General features: G+C 36.1%; 1 protein-coding gene and 1 long non-coding RNA gene across 2 annotated transcripts; both read right to left on the reverse strand.

Annotated features, from left to right (window-relative positions):
* Positions 1-5,036: 5,036 nt before the first annotated feature.
* On the reverse strand, positions 5,037-5,850 carry LOC130051203 (uncharacterized). Its single transcript, XR_008799594.1, has 2 exons — positions 5,718-5,850; positions 5,037-5,462 (listed from the first exon to the last, which is right to left on the reverse strand). It is a non-coding gene; the product is annotated as an uncharacterized LOC130051203 (long non-coding RNA).
* Positions 5,851-9,360: 3,510 nt separating this feature from the next.
* Positions 9,361-11,370, reverse strand: LOC125665486 (uncharacterized). The gene is made up of 4 exons (XM_048898140.2): positions 11,257-11,370; positions 10,104-10,248; positions 9,831-9,976; positions 9,361-9,510 (listed from the first exon to the last, which is right to left on the reverse strand). The coding sequence occupies exons 1-4, from the start codon at positions 11,297-11,299 to the stop codon at positions 9,413-9,415; spliced, it is 432 nt and encodes a 143-aa protein (XP_048754097.1). The 5' UTR covers positions 11,300-11,370; the 3' UTR covers positions 9,361-9,412.
* Between the last annotated feature and the right edge of the window lie 452 nt (positions 11,371-11,822).

The following is an 11,822-nucleotide window of genomic DNA, read 5'->3' on the forward strand; positions in this document are numbered from 1 at the left end:
CTAAAATATTTTTGCATTTATGGTCAATTGAAAAGGTGTATATTATAAAAATACTTTAAATATTTTGGGCGAGATGAAACCAGTATGACAAAACCTTTACAAAATAACCAGTTTTTGGTGGAAAATGACAGAAATACGGTACCATATCCGGTTCTAGTATGTATACAGCTTTAGTTGTGCTCCTATTTTTAAAATCTAACATGTTTTTTTAAGCCCCGGATTCTGATACATATTTATAACACCAATACTCCTATTCAACACTTACTTTCATTTTTATATATCTTAAGGGCCATAATATGGGGTTTGTGGCTCTGGTCCTTTGAAAATTTTCAACTTCAAAATATTGTTGTACATATCCTCCACTTTTCATCTACATCAAAATTCCCTGGTGTAGCATACCTACTCAAACCTATTGTTGAATAACATCTTACAGATCAATATATACAGTAATGGCAAAGTGATATCCGTGAGTTGTCTAAGGGTCAGATAATCGGTATCTTCAATTGAGAATTTGGATTTGAAAAATATCTAAATGCACTACCCCAAAAGCTAGAACAATGTATATCAGACACAGACTCCCAGTTGACACTGGAAGATGGTGTGACATTCCAAAACATGAGATAATTTTCCATATCTGTAACAAGGGTCAAATAGCTGATGAATATCATTATACTCTCGAATGTCAGTACTTTTTTTTTTTTTTTTTTTTGAAAAATGGCGGAAAAAATATCTGTAGAAAAATATTGTTATAAACCAAACTGTTACATATTTTCTGAATTATTGCCAACTGCTAACTCCAATGTAGTTATCAATTTGTGTAGTTTCGTATCTAGAATATACATTCACCCTATTTAATTCAGTTCCCCTCTGTATCTATTAGTTATCAGTTATACGCTTTCTCCTGCGGATGATGTCATTACATATGCCATGTTCAAACGATTTTTATGAAAAACAATGTACAATTACAGATTAGTGTGATTGTTATCACGTGAAGGAAAGGTAAAGATAACGATCAATTATCAATTTCATAACTGCTATAAAGAATACAAAATTAAGAGTTGGGCAAACACGGAGCCCTGGACATACCAGAGGTGGGATCAGGGGCCAAGGATTAAGTATTCTTTGTTGACCGGTCACATTCGCCGTGAGTTGTTTATCTTGACCAGGAAAACGGAGTAATCTGTAGTAAAATCAGTATCTAAAGAACGGTCTAACAATTGGTATGATGGACGTCAGACAGCAGGCTGTATTTGCAAATAAGATCATTATAACAACCAAAATGCTGATCTCAGACAACTGTTGAAACCCTTGTAACATCAATTAATTTGTCAGTAGCTTTCCTTGATTTGATTGATTGTCTTGTTTAACGTCTCTTTCGAGAATTTTTCACTCATATGGCGACGTCACCAAGACCGGTGAAGGGTTCAAATTTAGGGTGTTGCTCGGCGCTTACGGCCATTGACCAGTGAGGGCTCTTTAGCGTGTCACACCTACTGTGACACGGGACATCCGTTTTTAAGGTCATCTCCGAGAACCCGTGACATTCATATCTGATGCCGAGCGTTTGGCGATGGGACTGTCACTACCTGTTTTAACGACTTAGGTCTGTCGTGGTCGGGGTTCGAACTCCAGCCTTCTGCATGCGGTGCGAACGCTTGAAAATTGATCATACGCAGAACATGCTCTTGCATATCGAATCAGTTGAGAGACATAAACAGGTGATAATGAAATATTGTTACGTGAATATGGGAAGTTGGTGATGGAGAATGATCAAATTTTGACATTTTTCTTAGAAAGATGGTTTCCTTTACCCAACGCTGGAATTTGAATGTAAATATAAGAAATAAATTTCATGTTTTAAAGTACATGAGGGTATGAACTGTGACTTATTAAAGATTACGATCGGTGAAGAAATGGAAGCGATTGAAACCGATTTGAAGATATTTGATCTCGAGTCTTTGAAAAATGAAAAAGAAAAGATACTTAATCGTCATAGTTTAAAATTCAAACAAAAACACGCAATAAACAAGTCACGATCGTGGGTGCCGCCATTTTTTTTCTCTTTCTTACTTACGCAAACAATACATGGAATTGTGGGATAATACTCTCGATATGAAGCGGGAAATTTGAGTGGCTGTTGCAAATTTGACCTCTGACGTGACCCTCTATGGGATGTTGTTAGATGTTTGTGTAGCGAGTACGTGAGCGGATCTAACTTCTAATTCTAATTAAATTGTCTTATTGGTTATTCATATAATCATAAATACCTTGTATGTATTCTGATTGGTTGAAATAACTATAACTACCTTATATATATATATATATATATATATATATATATATATATATACACATATCTATCTATCTATACACACATCTATCTATCTATCTATCTATCTATCTATCTATACATCTCTCTCTCTCTCTCTCTCTCTCTCTAGACTTTTAAGTCTAGAGAGTAAGATTGTTTCTGTTACATGTATATATATGATCAATTTTTTCACACACCCCCCCTATGATATTACTTTTGAACACCCCCCCCCAGTACTTCATAAATGATACCCATGACCCCCTCCCCCTAAAATGCCCCACCCCAGTTAATAAATAATGACTGTTCCCTAACAATATATCACTGTAAAATCTGCGAAATGTATTAGCTATAATCTGTTTCAACCTTTTAAAACTATCCCTGTACATCTGCCATTCATGTCAAATGGTGGCCTGTCCTCAACAGGTGCTGATGAGGCTGAATATCGACCCCTGTGAAGTGGCGATTACCCTAACAGCGATATACATTATAATATCTGGTATGTTAGTAAGGAAAGACAATCGCTGCACGTTATTCATCATAAATTCTATGATCTAGTTATCTCCCTTGTCACGTGTTTCATCCAGTGTCTGCAGCCACGAGATGGTGTTTAAAAAACCAGTATCGCCCTGAAGTTTATCAGAGAACATAACCAGTTTGCAGAAAGTTTCATTTCCAGGATGGTATCTTCAGCTGCATAAGGCAGGGATATTTTGTCATCAACTGGCCGTTAATGAGTAGAACCACGGGCACTGGAAGTTAATGTAAATATATAGTATGTGCATGTATAAAAAAGGAAGGGTAGGACACTCTTTTTGAGGCAAATTCGGGTTTGGGTTATTGTGGGCGTTTCTCAAACGGCCTGACGCGATGAATCGTTCACATATACTTTACTTTCAATATATGTACAGTTTCTTTCCGTTCCAATGCCGTTCATTCGAAGAAAAAGATGTTTTTACACCTCCAAGTGCCTAAGAATTTCGCTAGACTGTCTTACTTCCGGTTTAATCGCACTGAATCGAAAGGTAAGTTCTGATAATAAATAATAAAATTGAAGTCTGAATTGACACACGTTATCTAATCCATAAATACGTATGTAGAGAAAATAATTCTCATGATTATTACTTCATGATGGTGTTAGAGACTAGTGGTTAAGTACATGAGCCACGTTTGTTTTTATAGTTCAAATATTCTTATCATTATTTCACAACCAATAAGAATATGATATAAACTTATAAATGTTTATCACATTGACCAATCAGAACTTACCTTTCGATTCAGTGCGATTAAACCGGAAGTAAGACAGTCTAGCGAAATTCTTAGGCACTTGGAGGTGTAAAAACATCTTTTTCTTCGAATGAACGGCATTGGAACGGAAAGAAACCGTACATATATTGAAAGTAAGGTATATGTGAACGATTCATCGCGTCAGGCCGTTTGAGAAACGCCCACAATAACCCAAACCCGAATTTGCCTCAAAAAGAGTGTCCTTCCCTTCCTTTTTTATACATGCACATACTATATATTTACATTAACTTCCAGTGCCCGTGAGTAGAACATCTGATCACTGTTAAACCAGTTCTTAACTACTTTTCTTTCGTGTGCCCATGTATGGCCTATTCCGCCAACGAGTCCGTAACAAGCATAATTCATATACCGTAATTTTGTCAGTGTTGCCGATATTGGTTTCTCTGGTATCATGCATTTTTTCTTGGACCAATATAAACCTTGCAAAAGTAAACTGGTTTGACTACATATTACTCCGTTTACCTGATCAAGATATAGGGCTCACGGCAGGTGTGACCAATACTGAACTCCCCATTTTACCAAGAGTGGCAAGTGTTCCAAAATGGCGGCGTGTTGGGATTATATTTTGTATCAGAAATGTAAAGCATCGATAAAAACACGATACAAAATATAATTCTGACACATAAAATTGAACTGGGTATCAAAAGGAAACTTTTAACAACATTTGCGAATGTACAGACTGTCGAAATGCTGAATTTACTAGTTATATATTACATGTATAATAAACTATAATGGTTTTGTTTTTCTAATTGTCTTTTACTACTTTAATAAAATACAATTCTAAATAAGTATATGACAATTTTCTGTGTGAATGCAACAATGATGTTTTAAAATTTCCCCATATTCCGTTCCTACCCGCCATGTTGTAAACAAACACTACAACACGAACTGTTTTGTTTTCATAGAAGTTCATTGACTGAGCATGCGTAAATTCACCTCTAGCGTCACAAGAGTTGCTCTAATCGAATTCACCCCAAGAAATATTAACCAGGTGCAAACATTGAATCTATACAGTAACTTTTTAAAACGTTCACTTTAGCCTAATACAAGAATAGAACAATATTTTGATTGGACAAAAGTGTTTCAGATCTTTATGATAGCCTTCTCAATGCACGATGGAATAACGCAGGTTACCCGATTTGCAAATTGTATCACGTGATTCCTCAATTTTTAGTTCGCCAAACGGTAAACGATTTCTACTTTGCGAGGCAATATCTCCTGTTCTAAAATATCGTAAATTATTTTTATTTTCATGCTTTGAATATAAGTAACTAAAGTCCATAATCTGACTATAATCTTCAAATACAGTCTTCCGCAGCAAAGATAATTAAACGATGCAATTCTTTCTCTTGGTTTGCATTCTTCTTCACATATTGATGGGAATTTTTTTTTTGCACTATATAAACAACGAGAAATGAAATGGTCAGGTATCTTTTAATAACAATAGTATAAACCGATCGTTAGAACGGCATGTATCACAGATAAATTTATAGTGGTAAATAATTCAGTTTCTGGTCCCAGGAACGGCTACACATCCCACGGCGATAGATTGACTGAGAGGTATCGCGCTGTGTCTGAATTTGACTTGGACATTTTGATAAACGGGTTCACAGACTACGTCATCACCACAGTGCCGGGATGCTGGTCTGGACGGACAAACTGCAGTGTGGATGACGGGTGGGTCTCTTCTGACGTCGCAGGATTGCGTCACGTTCCAAGAACACAGCGCCCTCTGGCTCAAGAAAAAGGGAGGTTGGCGGACAAAAAGAGGACAGAAATTATAGAAACGGGCTTCTGATGAATGGGACCAAAAGCACAAAAGAAGGCTGGCAAACACAAGTCCGTTCTGGAAATATGAAAATATTTTTTATTTCAGTGGTTTTAAATATAGTTCTGTAACTGACTGAATGTTTAAGCATGCGTTTAGGAATCATAACCTTAAATGCAACAAGGAAATGTTCAATAAATACCGTATTTAACGTTAGGTAAACCTTCTTTTATATATTCGATCAGTGGATACCATCTATTCAAGATATATTACTATATCCGAGTCCGAGTCGCACAATATGTTTTGCTGGGAAAAGATCCCACTAATGCTTACCTTCCGTTTACACGCGCCAAATAAACATCCGCATATGTAAAATTATCAAAGGTTTACATACTTGAATGTAAACCTTTTATCGTCATTCTCGACAGACAGTGCTAGGCATTGCCCGGAGAAAATGAGAACAACTGGTCAACATTTAGTAATACTATCAGTTTCACCTAATAAAATGACAGTACGTCACATTATATGGTCTGATATTGCGATTAGAACAATTCTAACTGTTGACAGAATGTGTAAATTTCTATTTAGTTCAAGTCATTTTTTAATCAATAGGCTGATCGCTTTAATTGCACAAGAGCATGAACTTTGATTGATTGTAAATTCTACAAACACAAAATAAATCCACTGATACGAATGAAACCTACAAACAAACATGAGATGTAGAATGGTACTAGTTGTATAATAACTAAACATCCTAAGCAAAACCCCGAAAGAAAAATCAATATCGGATTTTTGTTTTTAACAATTTTGGTAGAGGCCTTCGTGCTCTACATCCCGATGCATATAGTTTTCCTTGTGATTCTAGAGATGATTTTTGAAAATTGGTCAATTTTTGGCAGTTTGTGCCCTGTCTCTAAGGCTCCAGGGGTGCAGGATTCCTGAAAATTACTATTTATGTTCCCCTTGTCAATGGTCTTTTTATTTGTTTTATATTTTGCATTTGTTAATTAATTTGGTCTTAAAAATGTAATGAGTTTTTAAATATAACGTTCTAGTATATTTCGTTTTTCCTTCTACCCTGACATAAAATAAATTAATTTCATGAAAAAAAGTTACTTGTATGTTATGTGATGTTTAGTTTGAGAATTGTTTTTACGTCACTAGCATTAGGTTTCATTTATTCTGACCGATGCAAGACACAAGCAATAAAGTTCTTAATTGATCGGGGCCAAACTGCCGCCAGAGTTCGTTTGCTCTGTGTGTGGAGGAGACGCAGTGAACTATGGGTAGTATGATGGTTTGATTGATTGATGTTTTCCGCCACACTCAAAATTTTTCGAGTTATCTGGTGGCATCCAGTTTTTGTTGGCAGAAGAGAGAACCCAGATACAATGAACCTGGGAAGAGACCACCGACCTTCCGAAAGTAAACTGGGAATGTTTCTCACTTACGGCGCGAGCGGGATTCGAACCCGCCCCGACCAGAGGTGATAGGCCGTGTGATTTTGAGCGCGATGCTCTAACCACTCGGCCACGGAGGCCCTCTATGAGTAGTATGGATCGGTGCTCGGGGCTACACTTACCGTGACTCGGTACCGTCACGTTAAGATAAACATGACTTTCACTGCTAATGCCCTGTACTTGCGGAGGGAACAGTTACTTCCCCTCTTACATGTCAGGTTTGACGCGGTGTCGGGATGAAGAACCGAACCCCCAACCTCCCTGTGTCAGAGGCGGATCCAGCGATATGGAAAAGGGGGAATCCAGAGAGATGATCCAAAAACTGCACTAGATCATATCCAATGAATCGATAAAAATAAATATCCAATGCATTCTGATAAGAGACTTGTAATATTTAACTTGTAGATAAAAATATAGTTGCCCACAAATTAGCATTGTAATATTATAAAGCTACTTAGATGTCCTAGAGAAAGAGGGTTTCCAACTCCCGACCCCCCACCCGTCTGGATCCGCCAATGGGTTGCGAAGCGTGCACCCAAGTGTCTAGTCTACCGTGGATGGTTAAAGATGATTAAATATAACAATGAAACATATGCTTTTAGTATAAAAAAGAATATCATATTCATATTTCTTTCATTAATTATGGAATTAGCATATAGAGTTTGCGTAGCCTTCGTTTTGAAACAAAAATTGTCTAAAACCAAGAGATAGAAAACCAAATAAATATATTCTCAGAAATAGGATTATGTAGTTGCAACAGTGCATACAAGTTGAAAATAAAAACTGAAAATTGCAAGATCGTCTTTAATTTGCCGAAGTAGCATTGTTGAACTGGAACGACGAAGAATAACATGGTGAATTTGACATGTAAATTGTTCATAGCATTAAAATACATGTAATTATTAATTACTTCTTACCATGTTTATTATATTCCACTTGTAGTCTGGGCTTCTAATCGTGCTGTAAGTTTTCTTATATTTGCGTTCTTTATATACGATAATATTGAAAAGTCCATGCTTCGACAGGAAATATTTGGTGGTTAACAAATACAATTCAAAATCGTGAATTTTCAGAATGATATCAGATTCATAAGCAGTGGATGATAACGAGTATGTTTACCTGACGCGGAATTCAGAGCACCTGCAGGCTTGAGTAGCAAATCGGGTTGAATAATTTATTTATGCAAATACCTTGAAATAAGTAATTGTTATTGTAACAATTATGTTATTCGTATTAATTTTTGCTGTTGGAGAGGAATTCGACATCAAGACCGTACAGTCTACATGTTTTAAATATGATTAATCCAATTCCTTTTTAAAAATAAACAACTAGATACGAAAATAAAACTAAACCTGCAATTTCGCCAAGCATTCGGCATTTAGAAGTGAAAGTTGTCGAACTTTCGGACAGGACCTTAAAAAGCAAAGCCCCGTCAAAGGCACAATAAAGAACCCTCACTGCAACGGCCCTGAACGATAAGCATATGTTCAAATTTGTGGCATTATACCTACAGCTGGGGACGTCTCAATATAAGTGAAATGCAACAAAAATTAAAGTTACAGCACTTTGAGAAGTCATTTGGCCACAGCTCGCACACGAGTCATCTCGATCATTTGTTTGCATCGCCAATAATGATCTAATAATATGCCAATACTTTACGTTTTGTGAGCACACCTAGTTATGGTGTGCACTAGCTTGAACTTATACCGTATGGGGTAGCACTACGGAGGAAGTTGTGGCGTTTCTAATGCATTGGATCCTGAGAAAATTCTGTTTTTAAAAACATCAGACTATAATTTGTTGGATAAAACTTCTTTGCTCGATTTATTCATTTTATTTATTTATTTATTGCTTCCTATTTTACGTCTATATTCTAAAATCTTTTGTAGAGAGGCGAAGTCCCACAAAGTTTGTAGGTGTTCAATCTTTATAATTTCAATGCCTACCATGACCTTCATTTTTTGGGTAATATCCGGAAAAAACCCCACATCGACTTTCATTTCTAATACCGTTGCTTGGCGAAGGAACAGTTTCTATCCTTTTTTTAATGTCCCAGGTGTGGTACGGTCCGTGTTTCAGTCCTATATCGAAGCGAAAGAACTATCCATTAAGTTACTATGACCGGTGTTTTAACTATATCCTAATTAATGATAATTCAAAACATCCAAAATAATAATTACTTCCTTTTGACAAAATATATCGCCTTTGGTTAGAACCCTAAATAAACAAAGGATATATACCTTCAATGGTAGAAAACTTTAATTCACTTCACAGAAGGGTACAGTGAGTGAAGTTTAGCTGTAAGCGGCTCAAGTCCCCCTAGCCCAATGCAAACAATGACGACAGGATGACGACGCATAAAATCAGAAAAGTTCATACCCTCAGTCTATGATGTACATATATGACCTTATCACATACTTCAGACCCCCCCCCCCCTCTCTCTCTCTCTATCTCCCTCTTTTTACATTCATCTTCAAAATTTTGTATTATAAATCATATTTCATTGTGATAATTCATATAGCTTTATATTTTATTTCTTAATATACAACAGGACATGATTGAGCGACATTAACCGGATGAAGACGAGGAGAGGCCTTTGGTACCACACGGTGGATCTACAGCGCTTGGCCAATTACAGGTTTGTTGGACCTCATCAAATACCGTCACTGGAATAGAAATGAAGTCAGTAAAACACTATCAAGTTTATCTCACGTAGCAAACACATTCAAATACTGTAAATCAAGTTTTATTTGCGTGTGAGAAAATTTTGCGATGTTCGCGAGAACTTAGTCGCCGCGAATATTTCTCATCGCGAACAAGTCTTTTTAATGTTAAGATTATCTTGGACGCAAAAATTACTCACAGCGAACCAGTTTAACACTCAAAAATCGCGAAATAAAATCGTCGCGAGTAAAAGTTGATATACAGTACCTTGCAAAATATCTGACACCATTGCATCGAGAGAATTACAATTCTATAAACATACCTTTAGAGCAGAAATTATGACTATCGAACACTCCTTTGTAACACGTGTAGTATGTTTTGCAATGAGTTTCTGTATCGGCGTACAGACCGTCAGCTTTACCGGAACAATCACGGAACTGGCCACAAATCCCACTTGCAGATGTCATTCTAAATATTCAAATTTGTCTTTACAAAAGCAAAATATCTTTGCAAATCTAAAGCTAAAAAATGAAATTAAAAAAAAGAAGAACTTTATTAATTCATTTGGTTTCATAATTTTAAAAATTGAATATACTCTGTGCAAGTGCCCGTGGAGTTGTCGTAAACTTTGCCGCTCTCACAGTCAACGATTGTAACTACTCCTCCACTGCACACGCCATACGATTTACATCCCAATTCATAGTTGCCGTCCGGATGTCCGGAACAATCCAAGCTATATGCTATAATAAATGAGAAATCTCACAATAGTTCTTCAATTTTAAGCAAACGACTACTGTCGTAGTTCAATTCTTCGGAGAACTCTGCATGTGACACGCTTGCCTTCGATAAGCTGAATCTTAACAGGGACGGTATCTAAGGTCGCAAATATATCATGACCACTTACACAATAGTACATTTAAATACACTTCTTGATATCTTCACTTCATAAAACAGAACGAAATGAAACAAGTTATGTAATATGATATGTTTACAGTGTCATGACAACCATATTTCATACATCCGTAATTCTTCTGCGCAAAGCTAAATCCGAATTAGGTCATTAGACTCGTCGTCCTTAACATACTCATGGTCAACATCAATTGAAAAACAGTTGATTTTTCATACATTTACAAACTCAAGTTCGTAGAACGTGACAAATGACTTTGTAATGATGGGCAACAAATGCACTGTAACTCCACTTGCTAAAGATAAACATTTTTTTCTTTAAAAAATGATGAAAATAAAAATCATGCTTTTAAAAAGTAAAGTTTGTATAATTGACCGTATGGATTGTAATTTATTCCCAGGATTTCTCCGTTAAGTAAAAAAGAATAGGGGAAAATGTATGTAGCGTTATGTATGGCAGGTGCTATATGTTAACTTTGAATATCATAGAAAATGTTTTAGGAATTTATATTTGTACTTATTGCAACCAAACTTAGCAAAAAATATATTTCAACCCATGCTTCCATTTTGTTCATTGGTATCAAGTCGGTCATCAGAGGAGAAAAAAACTAATGATTGATACCAAGATATTCTAATAGATGGTAGATTAGTAAATATTTTATGTGATTAATGAATTCTGTTCAGTTTTACAGTTTCCTACAAAACCATTAATAATATTATACCTACCTAAAGCACTATACATTTACATGTACCTATCGAGATCGAAAATAAGAAAACATGCATCTATACCGAGAATAAAAATATTGTTAGACTTTCATCAGTAAAACCGAACATTCTCTTACCAAATAATGGCATAGACAGAAGAGAAATGAGGAGAAGGAACATGTCTGCTGGAGTTCGTGTAGTGACTGTCTGAGTGAGTACAAGTGCTGATTTTATCAGCAAATTTTGATCTATTTAGTGATAAGAAGGGCTGCGTACGTTAGACTTTTTCATACGTTGCATGGCAACAGCTGTTGCAAAAATAAGAATGACACGTACTAATAACTTTAAACAGTTTTTCTCTGACATCGTACCCTGAATGCTCTATAATGTTTGCTTATAATTTATTTATGGAGAATTATCGTATTTTTCTATAAAAGGTTTGTGCGTAAAAGCATTACTATCTACGCGCAGAGTCTTTCTTTTTTCTTATCAAGCCTGCTGTAGATTATCAATTTCTTTGTCATTGAGAGAATGAAGACAACGAACGGTGACCAGTCTCATAAATCCTATAAAGAAAACAAAATTAAGAGTAGGGCAAACACGACCCTGAACACACGCAGAGGTGGGATCGGTTGCCTATGAGAAATAAACATCCCCTGTTACATGTAACCGGCCACTCCCGCTGTAAAACCTCATTTTAGAT

This window comes from Ostrea edulis, chromosome 1 (genome assembly GCF_947568905.1).
Source record: "Ostrea edulis chromosome 1, xbOstEdul1.1, whole genome shotgun sequence".
Classification (NCBI taxonomy): Eukaryota; Metazoa; Mollusca; class Bivalvia; order Ostreida; family Ostreidae; genus Ostrea; species Ostrea edulis.